General features: G+C 46.8%; 1 protein-coding gene across 1 annotated transcript in view; it reads left to right on the top strand.

Moving 5' to 3' along the window:
- The window catches only part of USO1 (USO1 vesicle transport factor), a gene marked incomplete at its 5' end in the record, with an annotated part of 25,526 nt that extends 15,560 nt beyond the window's left edge, over positions 1 to 9,966 (top strand). The window contains 10 exon segments of the mRNA XM_009072185.1: positions 2,211 to 2,321; positions 2,955 to 3,073; positions 3,463 to 3,644; positions 4,527 to 4,648; positions 4,979 to 5,117; positions 5,859 to 6,022; positions 7,359 to 7,439; positions 8,736 to 8,834; positions 9,290 to 9,505; positions 9,889 to 9,966. Of these exon segments, the coding sequence (XP_009070433.1) occupies positions 2,211 to 2,321; positions 2,955 to 3,073; positions 3,463 to 3,644; positions 4,527 to 4,648; positions 4,979 to 5,117; positions 5,859 to 6,022; positions 7,359 to 7,439; positions 8,736 to 8,834; positions 9,290 to 9,505; positions 9,889 to 9,966 (1,311 nt within the window).
- Between the last annotated feature and the right edge of the window lie 13,286 nt (positions 9,967 to 23,252).

The following is a 23,252-nucleotide window of genomic DNA, read 5'->3' on the forward strand; positions in this document are numbered from 1 at the left end:
TTTCTGACTGGCCTGTAGCAAAGAGCAGGCACCCTCTGAAGTGGGAACATGCTGCTGATGTCTTGATGGCTAAAAACTGTTTAACCAGCCTTCCAGCCACTTTGTATGTTCTACTTAGCAGCAGAAACTTTAACCTTGGCTCTACTGGTTGTGAATAGTGGGGATCTCATTGCTAGCACATGACTCTGAAGACTCATTTGACTTCTAGGCTGCTACTTAAAGCCTTGCTAAGTTGGCTATTGGTGGTGGAAAAAAAGAACTCTGAAATACTGCTGCTGTGGAATTGTGTGTGTTACTTACCCCATTGATCACAACTGTCCCGAGGGGTGGGGTTGAGCTATTACCAGCCCTGAAGTGTAGAGTAGCAGCCATGGAGAGCTGCCTTCTGTCAAGAGTAGGTCTAGAAAATAGCTGTTATTTTTTAGGGAGTGTTTTGGACTGTGAAATTCATTAGGCAGAATGTGTTAATTTAACCTCAGAAAAGCATACAGTGCTTGAGAGCAAGTGTGGCTTCCAGCTGCTTCCAGCACAGAAGGTGTGCTGAAAGTGCTGGGACGCACAGGCTAAAGAAACTCCATGTTTCCGATGAGGTAAGGGACGCTCTGCCCGCAGTCCTTCAAAGCCCAAGGCGTGGCCATGTGCTGCAGGGCAGTGCTGCCAGGTACAGGCATTATTGCCTGGTATATGGCCTGGCTGGTAGTGTTGGGACAATAAGAACCAGTATTGGTAAATGAAAGGGAAGGGAAATGTGCAAGTGTTGTATGCAGGTCGTGGACAGTATGGCAGGGTCACAGCACAGCTGCAGATGAATCCAGAGCAAAGGCTAAGCAAAGATTGCTCTGAGGGTGTGCAGTACTCACCATGAAACGGGAGACAGGTGCTGATAGCTGTGTTCTCTGCTGCTCTGACATGGGTTGCTTGGCAGTCTGGAGGTCATGGTGATGACAGGGAGTGTCTGGCCCTTCTTAATCTTTTTCTTATGTGTGCAGCATTAGGGATGAGTGCCACAGTCTCGATATCTGTTATCTCTGTTCTCCTTTAAGAACATGGTTTTATTTGGTGGCACACTGCAGCAAATCACAGCACCTCACAAGGAAGTCCTTTAAGGCATTCTCTCTTTGGAGCTTTGTGTTTCCTTCCAGAGCTGCCAGACTCAAGTCCTGGTGTACTGTGGACCACAATGGCAAATGGGTAGTTGACAGACTGCCGCAGCAGAGCTTTGTGCTACGCTGCTGCTCACTGGCTGTTTCCATGGGCAAACTGGCTTAATCTAAGACCTTGTAGGCCTTTATTTTTCCTTTAATGCTTAGCTGAAGCTAAAAACAGTCTTGAGGTATAAAGCATAGGGGTTATCAGAGGCAAGGATGAAGTCCAGTGTCTAAAGCACAGTCTCTTTCTCTGTGTTGATGCATACTTCCACCATCTTGATCCCTGTGACCACTCATTCCAGTGTATTTCCTTGGCCCATTTTGAAGCTATCCCAGCAGTTCTATATACATCATCTTGCCTTAAACAATTGACTGGAGTTTTCAGTTACTTTACAGGATTTTTTAGGTGCTCCTGGGAAATTCAGTTCTCCATGCAGGAAACACTCTTGGTTGCCATCTGAATGTTTACTGTTGGAAGAGATGGAGGCTGGGTCCAGACACCTGCAGCAGAGATAAAATTAACATAGTCAATTGAAAACTCATTTTCTGTAGTTCACAAAAATAAAACACTGCAGTTAACATTACTCTCGCTGGCTTAATGTGCACATGGTCTGAATGGAAAGCCAGTCCAGTATTGTCTTTATTAAAAATAGCAGGAACACCTGGCAATTTAGCCCTGGTGATGATCTCTTCCAGGGAATCCTTACCTCACTAAATATACCCCTTGTTCCTTGTTTACAGGGGTTGTGTGTATGTTCCTTCATGTCACCCTTAGATTAAAAATGCAGAACTAATTTGTTGTGGTTTTACATTGGTGCTAATGTGCCTTGAGTCACGTTTCACATCTGTTGCTTGCTGGTTTGCTCTCAAAACAGTTGGATATGGGTGGTGTAATCCTTGTTCCATCCCAGCACTAAAGCTGTGTTCAGTATCTCTAACAAGTGGCTATTTTCCAAGCCATGACTTGGTGGAAGTGGGTGAGTTCTGATTGAGTACAGCTTGGTTTCTGTGTTTCAGGTCTCCACTGTGGGAAAGTAACCATGGGAGTTTTCTTCTTTTCAGGGCAGCAAAGTACAGACCAGGGTTGGACTACTGATGTTGCTTTGCACTTGGCTAAGCAACTGCTCCATTGCTGTCACCCACTTCCTTCACAATCCAGCCAATGTCCCTTTTGTATCCTTGGCCTGCTCACAGAGTAGAATCCCTTGCTTAGACATGACTTGGCTTATTCACTTTCAAGTTAAGTGTTTGTCCAGATGGGTTTACAGGGATTCTGCACAGCATCTAAGGAAACACATGGGGCCAAGAGAAAGAACCAGCCCTTTGTTCCCAGTCCTCCATGTGCACTGAGCTGTCCCTAAGATGCACATGTCAAAGTACAGTGTAAAACCACCTCAGTCCACCAGCCAAGTGTATGGTTATTGTAACAAGCCCCCAGACATTTTGAGTGTGGATTAAGTTTACACCCAAGAGGCTTCATACTTCTGTTAAAGCTTTTTTCTGTGCTTGTTTTTTAAGGCCAAACTTATTACCCTATCTGCACTGAAAGTCTGTTTTGGAACAGCTAATCTCTTGGGTTAAACAGGCAGTTACTGAAAAAAGAAATGTCAGGGAAACCACTGATTAGCCAAGTGCTTCAAGATAGGAGTTGGCTTTGTGAGGCTTTTATCAGCTCTTCTGTCGACTTCCTAGTCCAGCCTGGATTTACAAGTGAAAACAATTGTATTGGGAATGTGTACAGGGAGAAGTGTGTTTGCATGTGTTGTGACAATGAAATATCTCCAACATCCTTAACAAGAGCTGTAGCTCACAGGGCAGATAGCTGAAAACCTTGGAGAAGAGGAGCAGCTTGTTCAAGGCCTCTGTGCACTTCTGCTTGGCATTTCCATCTACTACAATGACAACTCCCTTGAGAATTATAGGAAGTAAGTATGATGTAGGAACATCAAAAAAAAAACGTGAAGGACGTGGTGTAAGAGCCTTTTAAATGTGACAGAGCAGTGTGGTTAAGATTTGAGACAGATAATAAGAGCTGGAACTGCAGAAACCACCTTGAGGGAAGGCTGGGTTCATTTCTTGTGTTGCACTGTGATTGATTTGACTCTTCCTTTTAGAGAGAAGCTGAAGCAGTTGATTGAGAAGAGGATTGGCAGGGAGAACTTTGTTGAGAAGCTTGGAGCCTTTTAAATGTGACAGAGCAGTGTGGTTAAGATTTGAGACAGATAATAAGAGCTGGAACTGCAGAAACCACCTTGAGGGAAGGCTGGGTTCATTTCTTGTGTTGCACTGTGATTGATTTGACTCTTCCTTTTAGAGAGAAGCTGAAGCAGTTGATTGAGAAGAGGATTGGCAGGGAGAACTTTGTTGAGAAGCTTGGCTTCATTAGCAAACATGAACTTTATTCCAGAGCTGCTCAGAAACCACAGCCCAGTTTCTCCAGCCCAGACCACATGATGTTTGATCATGAATTTACCAAGCTGGTCAAGGAGTTGGAAGGTGAAATGTTATGCTCATTTCTCTAGTTTCTGTGATGCACTGATGGCTGAACTACCAAATGTGGTGAATGTAATGCTCTCCCAAGTAGTGTGATGATACTGAAGGGTTACAGTAATAGCTGTGAGAGATCACATACCCAAGCCTGCAGGTTAAGTGTGTGGTAAAAATATTCTAACTGGATTACTTGATATTCTTAGGTGAAATGGTTCTTAATAGATGCTGTGAGTTACCACACTGGCCAAGAGGTGTGTTTACCTGTGCTTATGTGGAGACTGCAGTATTGAGCATGTGGGATGGTCACAGAAGCTTGATTCCTGGCCACATGCAGTCCAGATATTGGCTGTTTCTACCTGATTTACTAAGAAAAACCACAAATGCTCTATTTCATGCTCTGGTAGGAAATGAGAGACACTTTCTTTGGTGTTTTGCCCTTCACAGGTTTCATCATCCTTAACATCTAACTGGTGTCCTGTTTATTAATGTTGCCCAACTTAAATCAGTCTAGAGAAGGAAAAAACCTCAAAGCACCAACTGTCAAGATGGGTTTGCTCAAGCAGTCTGATCTGCATGTTGCCCTTTCAGTCCCAAGTCTGGCACTTCTTGGGCAGTAGCTGTAAAGGAGCCATAGTGCAAGTAAAACACACCTTTTCTGACAGGAAGGACTCCAAACACCCATTTGCTATACTGAGCCTGAGGAAAGCAGTAAGTGTGCAAACACTGCCATAACAATACTGCCATTTCCTATTAAACCTTTTTGTGACAATTGCTCATTAACATGCAGGTTGAGTTTCTAATGCCATAAACTCAAACTGTGAGGCTGTGACACTGCTTTAAGGACAAAGAGATGTGACCTGGGCTGTTGACAGAAACCGTTTTTGACAGGTGTCATCAGTAAAGCCATTTACAAGTCCAGTGAGGAAGATAAAAAGGAGGAGGAGGTCAAGAAGACATTGGAACAGCATGACAACATAGTGACTCACTACAAGAAGGTCATCAGAGAGCAGGTAAGAGGAAGTTACCCTGTGCATGTGCTTCCAGATGTCTTTTTTGTTCTGGCTTTTCAGAGACACCACAGTGCAGTCTGATACCCCATGTCCCAAAGCAAGTAACAGGCAACAAAGCAATGCAGAAACACTTCTGAAAACACTGATGCCAGGTTCTGGGTCAGCTGAAATGTCAGTGCTTAGAATACTCTCCAGTTCTTTTCCTGTCCCAGGGGGCACTAACCAGTAGTGTGTAATGGTGGAGTTCAGGTTTCTTTGTCTTCATTCACTTTCCTGACAGAATTCTGTTCAAAAGTGTTCCTAGTCTCTGTGCCTTTTTTCCTTCTGCAGGACCAGGAGCTTGAAGAGCTAAAACAACGAGTTAACACTTTAACATCTCAAAATGAGCAGCTCCAGGCAACAGTGACACAGCAAGTGTCACAGATCCAACAGCACAAGGACCAGTACAATCTCCTCAAAGTACAGCTAGGTAGGCTTCAGCAGGGATAATGCAGGGTCATCTTGCTTGTGCAAAGTGATTTCAAGAGCTGCAGCAGACAGCTTTGTGGGCTGTAAGGGCTCGTGCTTGCTGGGGAACTGCTGGCTACCAGGGAGCTGCTGGGACAGGCTGCCTCTGCCTCAGTTCAAGTTAATCCAAGCCAGTCACTGCCTGTTCATGCTCAGAACACAAACAGGTAGCCCAGGGCTGTGCTGGGGTTTGGGTCTGGAATGGAAGCCCAGATTAGGGAAATGGTGGTATGGCAGATGTGTGAGATGAGGCCTGTAACTGTCACTAGAGAGACTGCTGATTTAATGCTTAAGTCAGGGCAGGATATCAATGTTACTCCAAGGTCAAGGTGCCTCATTAGCTGGATATGGCATGATTTCAAAAAGCAACTCTGTCTTCACAATGAGTTGTGACTGAGAAATGTAAGGAAACAATTCTCCTTCCTGTCTAGAGCAATTGGTCTATGACCTTAGTTTGGATGAGCTGAATGACTGAAGCAGCATGCAGCACATATACCTGTAGAAGTGGCAAATTAGAGCTTGGAATTGAATGTTTTTTAATTATTACTTTATTTAGAGGATTCTTAAGTACCCTGCTTGAGTTAGCATGGGTTGTATTGCCCTGCAGGGCAAGAGGGGGACAGACAGTAAGTGCTTGAATTGGTGTATTTGAAGCTAACTTGAAAATTACGTTTGACCTTTGCTATCAACTCTTGCCCTTCAGGAAAGGACTCCCAGCACCATAACTCCCACAGTGACACGTTTCAGATGAATGGTATCCAGACAGAAGAAGTGAGCAAGTTGAGAGAGGAGTTGGAAGAATGGAAAAGCAAGCATGAGCTGCTGCAAGGGCAGCTAAGGGAGAAGGATTCTGTGATAGAACAGTTGGTAAGTGCTGTCTCAGCTGCCAGTTCCTGGTTTCAGATGTTGCTTGCCCTAAGCTGTGCACATCCTCATGACGGTGGCAGCCAAGCCATCCTGACTGATGGCATGCTGGAAATAGGGAATGTGGTGAGAGGTGGCTTGAGCAGAGCCTCATCTGTTGCCATGAGGAATTTGCAGATGTAGATTAAATGCTTTTTAGCATGGTTTGGGTGGGAAGAAATGATGGAAATGTCCCAGGAGCCTGAGACATATTGCTGGTGGCCTGGCTGTCACAGTGCAGGGTGACATACACTGCTTCTGTTTGGTGCAGAATGTCTCCTGCGTTTGCACTGGTGGAAGAGGCTTTTGCACCCACCTTAGAGGAGACCATCCAGCTGCTCTCGTGTAATCAGAGAGCTTTGATGTGCATTTCTTAGCCTGTTTGCACCTCCTCTGCTGGCAGCTTTGATCATGCAAGCATAGTTTGCTGCCTTCTGACAAGATGACTATATTTAGATTTTTAGTTCTGAGGCTGATTTTCTTGTTGTTGTTACAGAAGTCTTCCCAGTTGGAAATGGGAACAACAGAGCAGTCTTCAGAGACCAGCAAATCTGGTGGCTTGGAGCACAGTAATGATCTACAGAAGGTGAACTTGTGGTGTTTGAGCAAAGCTGGGGTGGACAGGGATAGCCAGGCATGGGAAGGGAGCTTTGTCAGACCTCAGGGAGGAACAAGTTGCTGGTTTTAATGATGTGTCTTTGTGATGCCCTTAACCTGGGAGCATCAGTGTGATGCATCAAAAAAATCACCGGTGGGTTTTGCTAAGCAGGTTAGAGCCAAAAGAAGACACTTGGACTGACTCTTCGGATGTGCAGAATCTGTTTACCTATGGCAAAATGTATCATTAAGTGTTGATATGAAAGTTTGCAGGTATTAGATTGTACAGCACAGACCGAGTGTTTAAAGAGCTGCAGATTCAGTCATTTAAGGTAGCTGTTGCTCAAAAAATAGCTGGCAGAGTTCTCTCAGCAGAGAGTTACTGATGCTTGGATTAGTAAGCCCTCACGGGTTTCTGCACCAAAAAGAGTAATGCACAGATGATGAGTCTCAGATGAGTGCCTTGGATGGGCATTCCACAGAAAAGGGTTTGTAAGAGCAGGGTGGAAATTGGGGCATGCTGCTGTCTAGTTTGGTCTGCTAGAGAAATGGTTGCCGTGCTCCCATTGAGAGAGGGGCAGCTTTCCTCTCACATCTGCTAGGATGAAGCAGCCAGTCTGGTAGCATTTAAGGTCAGAAAAATGGAATGTGAATACCTTGCTTTATTGAATGAACTCTGAAGATTTGTTTCTGTTTTCCAAAGGAACTGGAAATGCTCAGGAGTCAGATACAGCTACAGGCTGCAGAAATCTCTAAACTTCAGATGGAGAATCAAAAGCTACAGGTAATGGTACCAGTGAACAAGTCGATTTTTCTCTCTGGGGACTAAATCTTGAAGACTTCCTTTCCTGCTTATGCTGTCTGTAGCTACTGTTCTAAACCAAGCTTGTTTCAGAAATACTCATCAGGAAGTGATTCCAACAGTGTTTTAAGTAATGAGTTACCTAGACAAATCTCTCATGAGGACAGAGGGGTCTTCCAGTCAGGTTAGTGCTCTGTGAGGGCATTGGTCCTTGCTATTTTTACACAAATACAACTATTCAGTGTTCTAACTTGCACCCTACTTCAAGGAGACAGTCTTTGGTGAGACACAACTGTGTGATATCATGTACAGAGAGGGATCAACATTCTTACAGGCAGCTGGGGATACTAATTGGAAAGCTGAATAGCAAATGGTAGGTGCATCTGTCTGTCCAGGCCTCCAAATGCTTCAGAGTTTTTTTTTGGCTACACTTCTCTAGGAAGTAAAGCCTCACAGAACAGTTAAATAGATGGGATTGTGTCCTCAAAACTAGCAAACAGCTTTAGAAAGTGAACCTTGAACTACAGAACTGAATAAGTTGTATGGAGACATTGCACATGTTTGCACAGCAGAGCTAACAGGTAAAGCTGCAGAAACACAGACCACAAGAACAATGGACAAGTGTTTGATGTGCAGATGGTCTGTGAGAGTAAGGCTTTGAGCACTGCCGCTGTCCAAGCTCTTAGCTGCTCTGATGGAAGATGCCATTGCACATGTGCTGGCTATGTGTGCTCACGAGGCAGAGAAGTGTACAAGTGTCCCTTGCTGCCACCAGCTGTCAGGCCACCTCCCAATGGACTGCCTCCTTTGCACAGAGCTGTGCCTGAAACAGGAGAAGCAATGGTCTTGAATTTGTGCCGTGTGGCAGTTTTAGCTGAAAGGCAGCTGCCACATTTTTGGAATAATAACTTTGGGCAGGGCTGGCTGGGGTGAAACTGTTGTTATTTTAGCCTAATGAACGGACTTCTGTGGCACTTGAGAAGCATCAGAGTGAAGGTGGGTTGTCTGTAATAGGGTCTGCCTAGAAAAGGTACAGCTCCTATGAAATACAGTTGCACCTTGTGTTCTCTTTTTGGTGTACATGTGGATACAGGTTCATGGAGATTCCATGAAGCACAGATCTGTTTGCTGATGCCTTGCAGCACATGATGTATGTAACAATCATACCATGGTTGTGCTGTAAAAAGAAAGTGCTTTGAAATTCTCCAACTGACTGTGCAATGTCTCAGCTTGTTGTCTTTGTGTGTGAGGCACTGACAGTGAATTGCTTATCCACAGAGTACAACTGCAGATCCAGTGCTGGGAGACAGTGGGGCAACAGCAGCAACCAGCTTGGAATTGGAGGGACGACTGGAGCAGGAAATCAAAGAACTGAAGGTTGGTAGTGGGTAAACATCAACCGTAGCCACTTGATACTCAGCCTTCAGCGAGGAGGGCTTCTACAACAGCAAAGGCTTGAGATGAAAGTGGCTTATTTCCTCACCATCTTAAGTGTTTCAGACTATGTAGGAGAAGCTGGATGTGTCTCCTTCATTTTTCACTTGGGAAATGTAGGCATTGTCTGCCTTTAAGAGTTGAGAAAGACAGTCTAGAAAATGGCTTTACTCTGACATGGACCAGTCCAGTTTGCAGAGGAAGATAGCCACTGTTGAAGACTTGGTCCCACTTTACTGCAAGTTGGATAATTGTTTGGATGAAAAAGTGCAGGAGCACCACAGGGCACTTGGTGGGTTAGAGCTGTTAGGGCTAGTGTATGGAATTGGTAGGAAATCAGAGCTTCAGACATTACTGTGCTTATGGTGTAATTTAGTGTGGGGTTTTTCCATTGCCAGAGTGAAGTCAAAGCTCTTTCTGAGGAAAAAGCATCACTGCAGCAGCACCTTGACTCAACCAGTAGTACAGTTGCCATCTTGCAAGATGAGAAAAGCAAACTGCAGCAGGAAGTTGCAGAATCCAAGAAGGAACAGGATGATCTTCTGGTGCTCTTGGCTGACCAGGACCAGAAGCTTTCTGCACTGAAGATCAAGCTGAAGGACCTCGGTGTACCGGTAAGCCAAGGAATGGGACTGGGGAGGAGTTGGGTGTGAGCAGCCTGGGTCTGGCAGGAGTTGATGCTCTAAGGGTCTAAGGCCCCTTTCTACAGAGGGCTCTTAAATCTACCAGAATTCCTTTCTCAGCTTACTTTGGCAGCCAGCAATACAAGATGAGCGCTGCCTGTTGCCCCCAGTAGTCAGCCATCCCTAGGGAGAAGTAAAAAGCTGTGACACTACAAGATGCCAATTTGCCTTTATTAAGCACTGATTGATCTGGCATGATAACTATAGCATAGCTTTAAGCTCACTTGCACTCCCTCAGCATTTGTCTTGCCTTCACAAGGTTGGATCAGAGTAAGGGATGTTACTGCTCATAGCAGGTCTTGTATTGATTTCAGGTTGAAGATGAAGATGATATTGAATCTGGAGATCAGGGGGATGAAGATGAGGATGGAGATGAAGAGGAGCAAGACTAGAATGCTTGTGTGTTACCATGAAAACTAGATTGCATTGTTATTGGGGGAAAACCTATTACTGGTATGCAAAACAGAACACCTGCTCATGAGAAGCAGATGGGAAAAAGGCAACCATGGGCCTAGTTCCAAGTTCCCAAAGTGCTGGAAAACCCTTCATGCTAGGTGAAGCAAACAGAAATTGGTTTCAGTTCTACATGAATAACCCAAGTTGTACTTGTTTAGAAGTTGCTTTAGACACTGTTTAAAGCAGGAGGATGACAATGTTGCCACCTTGGTTCATTGTCATTGACAGTTCTGTGCATTTGTCTATGGTTTTAACCTTCTGCAGCTCTTAGCATAATTAAATTCAAGAGTATTTGGTTTAACATCTGTCACATGGAATCATTGCCCCTGCCTTCATCAGGGAGCTTTGGGGTAGCTGGTGGCTTCCTCTCCAGAGCAGTGGGAGGCAGAAGGGTTCGGGTGGCACTGCCAGCCTGGGGGCTGGTCCTTGGGGTGCCAGTGGACCTGCACAGTGGGGGTGTGCCTTGACACCTGACCTCAATGCACTTGGAACCTTCCAGGGAACCACAAGGCTCTGCTAATAACATGGAGGAGTTTTCATGGAGATCTGTGCAAGACAAGTAGCCTGTCTGAGAAGAATCTACATGGAAAACTAAGCCCAGTACACACTTTGTAAAGATCTAATGTGCTACTGAGTCAGCATTAAAACAAAGTATAAATCTTGTAGACTACTTGGGTAAGGAAATGAAAACTACTCTGATTTCTATAACTTATTGGTTCTTGATGAGTGAATAAAAGATAAATTTTAAAAGAAAAGTACTGAATACAGTAAATGCATCAGATTCATTTTTGGTAATAAAAGTAGTTATATCTGAGTTCTCATTTCCTGTTTTAATAAACTGTTTTAATACACATAAGAGTTTCTATCACCAGTCCACTCTAGTCCATGAAAGCAGTATACTCTTACTACATGAGTGTAGAGGGATGCTGGTGCAGTTGTTCCTTTTTGGAACACCACAGACTTCAGTAGCTGCTTAATGACTTGAACCTTTCTCAAAACCAAAATCATTCCTTACCCCAATGATAATGTAAAGAAGACCAGGAAAGAAACACAGACATAAAAGCTCTACCCCTGGGGAGCTGGTGGCAGTTTGCCCATCCCTGCTTGGACCAGACTGACCTACTTCTATCAGCATGAACCTCTTCCCCTTTGCTGTCAGCTGTCCCATGGAGCAGTACTTTTCTCTGGAAGCATTGCATCCTTCAGGAGTGAGTGAAGGTGACAGTGGAGGAGGAGTGGTGGCTTTATTGTGTATGGAAAGCTGATGTGTCCTGTGGAGCTGGACCAGCAGACACATCTGCTCCTCCCTCCCTGTGTCCTGCTGGGTGACCTGTGACCTTGCAGTCTGTTCTGCACACCTTGTACATTGCCCCAGCTGTTTTTACTTCATTGCTTCCTCAGAGCCTTCCTGCAAGGCCTCTGAAAATGCTGTGGGCAGAAGTGAATAGATTCTTAAGTTGCTCTTCAGTACATAATCATGGCCCAGGTGTGTGCCTCTCCAGGTATACGAGGAAGGGGAATGGAGAAAGGAACATGGGAGGAAATAAATAAACCTTGGACTTGCATTGATAAAGTGAAATTACCTGAAAAATAAGCATAAACACAGTATGTGAAAGCAGAAGGCATGTGGTGGGTAGTCTGGCCTGATCCTCCTCAGGAGCTGTTCATCTGGCAGCAGAATGTACCTGGACCTCTTGCCCCTCCTGAAACATGGGATGCTGCACCATTTTTTGTTGCTCTTCTCTGCAGTGTTATGGTTGGGAAGTTCTTCCATTTGGGTGCCACTTCAAAATGTCTGAAAAGGGAAGGAAGAGATAAGTAGGTGGGGTAGAAAGGTCAGGAGACAGACAAACTGGTTACAAACAGGTTGGAAAGAAGCTGCTTCACAGCACCTTTCCCAGTTAGAAAACCTGTTCTGTGGATTATTTCATTGCACCATCCCAGCAGTCTGTTTTCCTGCTGGCAGCAGACGTGTCTGGGGGATAACTGTTACTGCCAAACGTGGCCTTCGCCCAGAACTCTTGTCGCTGCATTCTTGGCTGTGTCATGAAAATCAACTTTATTCTTAATTCCTTGGCATCTTTTCATCATGACTGAGACATCGTAAGTGCAGGGTGGCATTCCTCACTCTGCACAGTGTTTGGGTCCCTTGCACAGAGTCTCTGTCAAACCAAGCAACTGTTGCCGGCAAGGAGGTAAATCCATCACACATTTCTAGCTTGCTTGTGGCACACAGCACACCCTGCCTGGAGTCCAGAGCTGAGGCTTACACACCATGACCAGATCAGGCAGTGCAGGTCCCTTCACGGACACCTGTTCATGAAGGGTTTCCAGGGAAGGTCCCGTGCTGCCTGCTCTCAACATGGGAAGGCTCCGGTATCTCTTTAAGACAGGAGCTACACTATGTTCTGGATCAGTTGTTTGCAAAATACAGATTGCAGGGAAGCAAAATGTGTTACTCAGCCTCTGCCTGTGAGCTCAAAAGCTGCTAAATCCTCTTTGGGTGAAGGTCTTCCTAGAAAATAAAATCAAACCGAAGTGTTCAGCAGTGTGTACAAGCCTAAGACATCTGTTTTGTTCAAGATACTTTACTAGAAAGACTGTCCCTTTCTTTAAGCTACAGGAATTTGAATGAGGAGAGAGTGTAGACTGATTGATTGAGGGGGGATATTGGTTGCCAAGCAATCAAACTCCTGGCCTGTGTGTGCTCCCCTGGCCACCTTGCTCTGTCACTGAGACAGTCCTTCCCATGAGCCAGGTTTGCTGCTGTCCCACAGGGGAGTTCTCACTCAGCCCCCAAGAGACCTGGAGGAGTACCAGGACCTTTTCTCCTGTTCCTCCTAAGTGTCCAAGTGTTCACCAAGCAGCATCTCTACGTTTAACAGAATGCTGACTGGGTTACCCCAGCCTTGCGCATTCATGAGAAAAAGGACAGCAGCTGCAAAAGGACAATTGTTATCAAAAAAGAGCAAAGTCCCCGTGGCTGGCCAAGTTGTGCACTTAGTTTCTGTAGCACAACTTGGTTGTGCAAAGAGAAGTGCAGCAGAGTCCTTATTTGCTCATTGTCCCTCTCAGTTGCTATTTAAGGTGGGACTCTGTCGTGCTGCTTATTTCTTTGTTCCACCTTTTGGCACGTTCCTAACTCACACCTGCGTGGCACTCGTGCCTGAACCAGCCTCACCAGTGCCCCTTGCAGAAACGGGTGTCGGGCAGTGGCACCCACAGCTCGAGTCTCTGGCCAGCTCACCTGGCATGACCCAGCTGAAGTGATTCTTGGAAGCCCATGGGCCCTCTCTGTGGAGGTCACTAGATGGGTAGTTGTGATGCTTACAAACTGCTCTCTGCTAGTTCTACAGTCCTGTTGTGCAGGCTGTTGGTCTTACTGTACATATCCTGCTCCTTTGCCCCATGAAGCAGGGCCAGAACGACACTAATTTGAAACGACATTTCAGAAGCAAGAACTGGGTCTGGACAAGCCTCTGATCACTTCCTAGCACTTATATAAGAAATCAATAACCTTAGGACACTGTTCTTGGTAAAGGACATCCTAGTGGGAGCAAAGGGTGATGCAATGGCTTTCCAATAACCTTAGGATACTGTTCTTGGTAAAGGACATCCTACTGGGAGCAAAGGGTGATGCAATGGCTTTGAATCCTGAGGCTAATGTAAAGGCCAGGCCAAGGCTGAAAATACCATTGGTGCACAGTGTTATGCCTGGAGGCTGAGACTGTCACTGCCGGGCAGAGAGGGGACAGTCAGCAGTCATTGCTGCTGGCAGCAGCACGTGTCTCACCAGAAGCACTGTAACAAATCCCAGGGCAGACAGCCTGATTGGAGGCAGATACTAGTGCCAGTCAAGAAGAGACATTGCTCTTCAGGCTGGTGCCTTTAAGCAGGGAAGATCCTTGAGAAAGCTCCAGGGTTAGTGTTACAGAGGGGCCTCAGACCAGCCCCAGGACACCAAGATAAATGAATTGGCCCTGATTGCTGGTGAGACCTGATGCACAGGGCAGCTGGGACCTCCCCCAGCCATGTCAGCAGCCAGATCAGTATCTCTGTGCTGACCCAGGGTGTCCAGGCTACGTGACAGACTGGGGAGAGATGTGCCTCCCAGCTCCCAGGGCTGCCACCAAGCACAGTTCACATCAGGTCCATGCTACAGGAATAAGCCATTTCTGACTCTTCTGTTGCTGCATCTCCACTTAGGCAGGGGAAGACACTCTGACTTTCGTGCAAGTCCCTGGCTGTGTCTGGAAGTGTCACCATGAAAATCTCTACAGACTCCCTCCGTGGGGTGTGCTTACACCTGTAAAACCACCCTGGGTTTGGACATTTCACTGGGTAAAGAGTTTATCCCCCAGACACGCATAAGGTTCAAAGAACAGGAGAAATGAGGCATCCCCACTAATTAGGGGAGTCCTGAGACACATTGGTTTAATAGTTTATGTACTACAAGAACATATTACTGTACTATTAGTAGCCCATTAATAGTACAATTTAAAATGTTAATTTTATACATCTTATACAATGCAAGACATTAGTACATTACTAGTACAATTTGTACAATTGTACAAAAAAGTACAGTAGTGCAATACAATTGTACATTAATAGTCCTAGTAATGTACTATTATTAGTCTACATAGTTAAAGCTGTTAGCTAATTAGACTATTTAAGCTACTAGTTACAAGCCTTCCTGCCTCTCATTTGGTAAGAGATTCTCGCTGCTGAATGCCTACAACATTCAGTCCAAACTGAGACCAAAGTGCAGCCGAATGTTGCCTTCACATCACCTGCCAGGACACAGCAAGTTGGGCAATGATGGCACAAAGTCATAAATTGAGTCTCCATATGCCCTCCTGGGGGACCCCTGACTCATTTGCACCTTTTCAGACCCCAAAATGTTGATAAAGGGCCAGTGGGTTTGGTGCAGGCTGCATTCTTCTCCTTGTGGCTCAGGAGGACATCTGTGTGGCTGGGAAGGAGAAAGCTGGCGAGGTGATTATTTAGCCCTTGCTTATCCTTTGGCATGGTTCCATATCCATCCGGGAATGAATACCACAGTGATCTGGCGATCACTTTGCTGCCAGAGGTCCCGATGCTCGCCGGGCTGGAGTGTGGCCACCAGAGGTCACGGTGTACCCACGGATGGACCGAGCCCAGCTAGCCCTGCAGGCTGGAGCCCAAGCACTGCGACTGCAGAGGTTACGCGAGTTGAAGGGTTTCCAAGCTAAATAAATGGTTGCTTTGGGTTTTAAACAGAGCTAAAGGCAAACAGCTACAATATAATTTACTCTCCTGCTGCTTAAGTCTAGCAATTCTCAACCTAAAATAGTTTTAGCAGCTGGCTCAGTGTGAGGGCACCATTTACCTGAAACAAGGGACAAACATTTTCTGAGGTGGCTTGAGAAGAGAACACCTTTTAGGATGCCTGGTTAATGGTCAAAGGGCTTCTCCAGCCTGTCACAGCCACGAGTGAGCACAGGATTATGGGGGGTGCCAAGAGTCTGACTTACTGGAGCTGCTTGTGGTAGGAGGCAGTGGGTTTTGGCACAGAGGAGCAAGCAAAGACAGAGGGTATGGCACAGCAAGGTGACAGCAGCTAGATGCTCTCCATCCAGGTTAGTTTCACCTGCTCCTTCCCATGTAGCTGCCCTGGAGGGTACACAAGGGCTGGTACAGCAGAGGTGAGGACAGAGCAGGCTCTAACAGAGTACTTGTAAGAGCAACTGTTCCTTTCTCACTAGAAATGGATGAGGTTGTGTTAGCCTGCCCAGATGTACAGCCATAGGCAAAGGTAGAGTGGAAACATGCCAGGCTCATTCATTCCTCCAGGAAATCCACTTGGATAAGGATAAACTTTCTCTGTTGTTTTTTTGTAAAAGCTCTCAGACACCTACACTCAACTTGCCATCAGCTGTCTGGAGCTGATTTTACTTTGCATGCTATGTGCTTCACTGGGAAGGAAGGGGGTGATGGTTGGGCAACTGATACAAAGCTCCTACTCTGAGCAACCTCAGGTGCAGGTACTCACTCCTCTGTAGCTGATGTACACTAGCTTCAGCATCACACAGCCCAAGGTGTCAGGCTGAGGGATGGCACACAATAGCATCACTGGTATCAGTCCTGGGTTACCCCACTGCCCTTTGGACACACACACACGTGTGTGGGAAGCAGCTACATGGGCTGCCACTTGCCCTCATTTACTGTGTGCTCTGCAAGTCCTGTAGTAGTGTCTGGACAGCTGTGTCAGATACCCTTCGCCCAAAGCTGAGCACTAGATGTGTGCTCAGGGGCTGGTTGCATCATCCCTACAATCACTGACCTGGCCACCTAAAGATGAGTGCTGCTGCTCTGGGTGAAGTGCTCTGATGTCAATACTGTGGGACTTGAGACATTTTCCCAGCAAAGTTTCATGTGCACTTGAGTCATGTCCGCCCTTTGCTCCAGAAACCTCCTGCTCTGACCCCAACAGACAGTGGAAAAAACCAAGTGAGAAATTTCCCCCTGTTCTTGGAATGAAGCTCTTACAATGGGACTGGCTATAGTAATCTTCAGCCTCATCCACTGTTTGAACGTCCCTGGTGACATTCCCAGCGTCTCATCAGAGGTTAATGCCGACTCCTGATTGAGCAGATAACGTGACTGTTATTCTTTCTTCCCTATTGCTTCATGGTATGCAAGAGGACATTAGTCAAAACAGTTGCTTCCCAGGTACACTCTGTCTCAGGAGTTACTTCAAGGTTTGCTGCTATATTTCCCTGAAAAATGTCCCAAACGAAGTGTCAGGATAACAGGATGGATGATACAGCATGTCTGAGAAGACGACAGGTCTGGCAGCAGCTATAAGCCAGTGTGATTCCAGGATCTGCACAGAGGATCCCTGCTTTTCCCCAAAGCCACTACTTAGGTCCAGTCCCCTCTGCCTGCAGTGGAAAGCAGCAGTGCCTTCCTTGGAGGATGCTGGCAAAGATGTGCTTCCAAGTGCCTGCTGCATTCAGCAATGTACATGAGCTGGCTGAAGCTCCGGGGGCCTCTCTCAACTGCCTGCTCACATCCAGTGCCCATGACCTGCCAGAGGCCACAGAGCTGCCTGGAAGGAAGGAGCCTACCCTGTTTCTCCCTGCATCTGTCTGTGGTTTCCCAGACAGATACCCACGAATGCATGTATGTCTTGCATCTGTCTAGGCCCCAAAGAAACCCCTAAGTCCTAGAATCCTCAGAAAAGAAACAGAGGGAGAGAAATCCCCTTTTCAGACAGCTTCTCTCGCAAAAGATTTCAAACCAGGAGATCAAGTGGGCAAAGACAAGCTCTGCAGGAGAATGTACAGCCCTTGGCAGAACAGAGGCAGCTGGGAAGCTGCTCCAGTGTTGCTCCTTTCTTTCTATTTGGTTTCCATTTCTATTCTACCAAGGTAATATCTGGGAAAACAAAACTGAGCAAACCCTCTGGCTCATGGCAAACAGAAGGAGGCACAGACTCAGCTGCCAGGATGGATTGTGCCAGTTGCAGAAGTCAGGCCTCACTCCTCAGGTCGTAAAATTCAAACTGAGTTAACACACAGCAGGTGTTAATGGCAGGCACAAACCAGCAAACCACAAGCCTTGGAAAAGGTACAAACCAAATGCAGACAGGAAATCCCCCACCCAGCCAGGACCTGGAAGTTGTCTGCACCTGAAGTAGCGGGGGATGGTTTACTTTAGGTCGATTATTTGCAAATGACTGAATGAATGACGTTCATTGCCTTAGTTCTACAGAAGTGTTATCAAAGGAAAAACCAGCCCCTGATAGCTTCTGCAACCAGTTTCCTCTGAATAGTAGGTTCTCTCCTCTCTGAACCTGATCATGACCTCCTTGAGTCACTGGCACTTCACCATGACCCAGGTGTCAAAGCAGCACTCCCACCAGCCAGTCTCTCTCTATACACCTGGGTCACAGCCTCAGGGCATTCAGGGCTGGCTGAGGGATGAGGTAAAGGGAATTATGTCCATGAGCTGCAAGGAAGGCGAAATTTCTTGGTAGAACCAGCCTGCAGTGTTTCAAGGATCACTGCTTACATGAAATGTGTTTGCTCCCACCTTTACTAGTCCTTCTCAGCTGAGAAGACTTCAGGGCAACAGCTGGAGGTGGTGTTTTCCAGATAAGGCAAAACAGTGGTAAACATGGCCTATACTCACAAGGGGGAAGCTGGCTGGGACAGCAGCCCCATACTTTTCCCTCTGGCATCCCATTTCACATGGCCTGAATCTTTGCCAGAGCAACACACCTTTCCTGAAATCCACCCAGCCTTGTGAGCAGTCAGGTTTCCATTTCCCTATCCCACTCCTACCCTGACCTCACTACTGCACACTGCTCCAGCTAACCCTACACATGTTTATCTTGCAGAAACAATCCCTCACTGAGCTTTTCTGGATGACTGAGGTTCTCCCATCTGGCAGTTGGCTCCATCACAGTTTGTTGTGTTACCTGACCTCACCATCATGGAGACTGCTATGGCTCCACATCAGCACCAACAGCCATAGGCTAGGCCCTGCAACAACAGGGAACGACTGTGTCTCCACAGCGTGCAGTTACTCCTTTGGATTCCCAGCTACGCTTTTGTTGGGAAATGGGAACTCATTTCACCTGTCTGCTGGCAAAGATGGACTAGGCTGGTTGAATTCTGGAGCTCTCTGGCTAGTGCTACAGGTGGGACATAAAACTGGTCAGAGAGACGCTGTCCACACACATTTCCACGTGGGATTTTTTTTGGCATAGGAACCACGGACTGAGTAAAGGGAAAAGAGTAACTCAAGGCCTCTGAAGAGAGGCCATGGTGGTGATGAGCTCTGTTCCTAAAAAAAGGTATGAGCTTGTTATCTAATCCTCAGTGCACCAAGGGAGCATATTTACATTGTAAAGTGCTCCTCAATTAGTCAGTATTTTTAAAGCTTTCCAAATAAACTTCAAAGCAGGAGCACTCCCCTTTGGTAGGGAAGGGCTGGCTATGAGTGGGAGCTCTGAATGTCACCTGTTAATCACTTCCTTCCTGCCATCAGGGCTGTCCCCACGGGTGGTCTTTTCCTGCCTTTGTTTTCTACCAGAAAAGACTCCTGAATCAGGGAGAAAGTTCCAGGAAAACCAAACTAAGAAAAGAGGCTGGAGCTGCAGGCCTCAAAGCAGAGGCTGGAAGAGTTGCACAATTTCCAAGAGTGATGCCATGAGTAAACACAGGTCCTTGGAGTGGGCTGCTGTTTATCACCTCTCTCCCAGTTAGCACTACTTGTTTCAGAAGCAGAACTACTCATGTCCCATGAGGCCAGTGGGTCGGGTTGCACTCCTGGCTGGATCAGGACTCTTGCTCTGCCACCCCAATGGCTTTCTGGCCCAGGAGAGGAGGGTACAGCCACCCACCACCGACAGACACTAGCTCAGTAGCTCAGTACCTCCTTGCTGCTCAAGAGAGATTCCACACTTCATGCATCCCTTCCCCCCCACAGGATGGAAAACGTGACCCACAGCATCCAATATGACTGCTGTTCTCTGTGAAAACAGCTGGCAGGGTGAGCCAGGAAAGCCTCTGGTGTGAATCTGGGGCCAAGCTTTCTTTTGCATCACACGTCCTTTTTTTCCCAAAATATTTCAAATGCAGTGGTTTAAAAAAATCAGAGAATCAACATAATGGAATTGCACCTCTTTAGGTGAGATCCCTTGTGTCAGTTATAAGACATGATTTGCCTTCTTCCTGGGACTGTTTGAAAATGCGTCCTTGCCCTCCCAGTGAAGTTCACTACTGGCTCAGACATCACCATGTTCCTCTGCTGCCTCCTGTCACCACCTCCTGAAACCTGGATCCCTGATGGGCTTTGGGAAGTGATCCAGGCAGGGAGCAGAGGCAGAAGGCTTTCCTCGTTGGCAGCCTGAGAAAGCTGTGGTGTTTCTCAAGGCAGAGCAGCAATTAGAAGCAAGGCAAGGCACTAGGGGAGGATGTTCAGGGGCTCCTGGCCTGCCAGCCCCATCCCCACTGCATTTCCCAGGGTTGGGGTGGATTGCAGGGCACATCCTGGTTTAACTAGACACCCAGAGTCATTAGAGAAACGTGTCTTTTGGAACCACAATCAACCCTTTGAACTGACACACCATGAAGGTGAATTTAAGAAAAGCAACAACACATTGCAGATATTTGGGCAATTTCCTCTTGGCACATAATTGCTTGTTTTGTGACCTAAAAACCAGTATTCCTTGCAGTCCTTCACAAGGGGAACAGGTTACTTGAACTATTTATAGGTGCTTTGATCCCTTCTGCAATCGAAGTGATACATGGATCAAGCACAGGTGACATAATTCTCGATGCCGCCATCGAGCTGTGCCTCATATGACCTGCTCCTGCTCCTTGTAGGTGCCTGGGCACACCTTATCAGCTCCATCTATTGCAGACATCGCAGAGGTCCCTCCCTAGCACAGAGGATGCTTGGGAAATGCAGGATACCAGGCATGCTATGCTGTGTCATTGGCCCTTGATGAGGGGGTGAGGGAAGTCTGTCTTGGTAGTACTTTTCCACTAGCTTTCTTCCCTGGAGCTGGTAACCAGGCTGTTAGAACAGAGGTCAGATGTGGAATCCCTCAGTGGTTTGGTGATGCTAATACAAAGCGAATTTTTCTCAGGTATGAGAGATCTCAGGTGTTCCTTCCTTCCAGAAAGCACCTGCAGTCGAACTAGAATGACCCTAGATAATACGTATTCAATGTTTTGTGTTAATAGTTGCTAAAGAGGTCTGAAAAACAGGAGGGCTGAAGGCTGTGAAGCTTCTTTTCGATCAGCAGTGACTTTCTAGCTTTTTCCGTGGTTGGTAGGAGCAAAACTTCAGAGTTGGCAACTTCCCGCGGAATGGGAATCCTAAAGAACGTGAACTTAGTGTTTTGACAATGCAATTGCTTTGTTGCCATAACATTCAGTGTCAAAAGGTAGGAATGATATACTGCATTCAAGATCTGAGACAGTATTAAACATAACTCCGAAAGCAAATTGTAACACAGAGAAATTAGTGAAAATTACAGGTATCCTTTGGAGGCAGGATAAGGCAAGGGGAGCAGTCCCTATGGAAAGGAAACCTGCAGAGAAGAAAGAGGGAGAATGCCCTGCACAAGAGAGTGGTTAGGAAGCAAGAGGCCGGCGGACACACAGATGCACCCAGCCTGGGCACCACTGCTGCTCAGGTCTGAGGATATCAAGGATGTCTGGAGACCTGGGACAAGCTGCAGGATTTCTGCACCATGACCTGCTGGAAAAACCTAGTCAGATTTTGATCCAAGGCAAAAGAAACCTGGGAAAGGCTCCTCTTTTTAGAGATTGTATCACCACTGGAACAGTGAGGACTAACCTGGAACTTCCTGCATGGATCTTTGGCTTGTGAAATCCTGACCTTTCAAAGTCTGTATTCCCATCCGAGCCCTTTCTGTGGTTTTATTATAAAAAACTTACAGTTACATATACAGAGAAATACCCCCACCTCCTGCTAAGAAATTATGTGGCATATAAGCAAAAGAGCCCCCAAGCAGAGCATCTGAAACAAACTTCACTAAGTGGCCTGTTTCTCAAAAATTCCACTTCCCATAAATATTTTCTCCTCTCATTTCCTGTGAGCTACTTGTTACATTATTTGTTTAAGCCAGATCACTCTGTGGCAATTGCTAAGATGCAGAAGCCAACTGTAAGTGCCCCAGGAGCAAGTGAAACTGCACGGACAAGAAGGACGAGTAAGTGGAAAAGGAAATCACTGATATGGCAAAGAGCAAACTGATAAAACAATAAAAAGCCCTCTCCTCTCCTGACTGGCAACAGCCTGCTTGTTTACAGTGGCCTTTAGCATGGCTGAGACAGACCTGCTTTAGGAAGGGATTTTCTGAAAGACCAGAGGGCATAGGTTTGGGCTAACGTGGCTGTTCATGACTCAAGGCCTCTGACGTCATCCCCACTGTTGGCATGAAAAGAGAGAAAGGACAGTGAGTTCAGATAGGACCAAGGCAGCTTCCAACTCAGAATGTGTGGGATGTCACCCACCAAACACCTGGCCACCTCTGGAGTAATGCCTGCACATCAGTTCAGGGGAAACACCACCCCTGAAGTCATTCCTCTCTCTCTTGCCCCCAAGAGGCTTCTTCGGTTGTCATCCTCACTCCCAGTGAGTCCCCTTCCCTCTTTTCCATGAAGCAGCAATTTCTCCCCCTCACCAGCAGGCAGCATCAAAGAAACGACAGCAGGCTGTGGCCAAGGAATGCCATGACCTCGCTGGCGAGGCAGGAGCTGCAGGAGATAAAATGCACCTGTTTTATTGAAGGTGTATTTACATGAGGATCAGATCCTGCCTTGCTCTGCTACAACCGTAAAGTGCAGTGGCTTTTCTGGATCAGCTCCTAGTAGGCTTGTCCAAACAGCAGCAGGGGAACATCAAAAGGTGCAGGATCACCCACAGATAAGCGCCCAAACTGTCTGAGAGGCAGGAGCTGCAGGAGATAAAATGCACCTGTTTTATTGAAGGTGTATTTACATGAGGATCAGATCCTGCCTTGCTCTGCTACAACCGTAAAGTGCAGTGGCTTTTCTGGATCAGCTCCTAGTAGGCTTGTCCAAACAGCAGCAGGGGAACATCAAAAGGTGCAGGATCACCCACAGATAAGCGCCCAAACTGTCTGAGCCTGAGCTCCCCCCAGGCATGGCTTAGCCGTTTGTCTGCCTGCCATGAGCTCCCTCCTTTGTCCCAGAGCCTCTTTCCATGGTGACTGCTCCATACATGTGGCTGAGAGCTGGCTGACTGCCAGGCAAGAAGTTCTGATCACCAAAGAATGGTTACCTGTCAGATAACCCTCAAGTGTGTGGCCCTTTGAACAGAGAAAGGAGTGGGAAAGGCTTGGGTCAGTGCTCAAGCAAGCCAGTCCCCCCTGCAGTGACCCAGCCAAGGTGGGAAGTGTGTTTGCATCAACCATGGCTCAGTAATTACAGCAACAGAGGACTCAAGATCAAAGTGTGTTTGTGAATGATGTGGCAAACTAAACTGATGTAAATCTGAGCTTTTTTATCTCTGGATCTGTCTTTAATGCTGACTTCTGTCCGGCTTTAACCTGCACTGGAAAACATCTCAGCTCCCACCACTGCAGCGCTGACCTGGGCAAACCCCCACGGGCCACCTGGCTCCCTCCAGGCTCCTGCCTCGGGCACGGCCCACCTGCTGCTGGCCAGCAAGACAG

The sequence above is a fragment of the Acanthisitta chloris genome, unplaced genomic scaffold (assembly GCF_000695815.1).
Source record: "Acanthisitta chloris isolate BGI_N310 unplaced genomic scaffold, ASM69581v1 scaffold10463, whole genome shotgun sequence".
In the NCBI taxonomy this organism is placed as follows: domain Eukaryota; kingdom Metazoa; phylum Chordata; class Aves; order Passeriformes; family Acanthisittidae; genus Acanthisitta; species Acanthisitta chloris.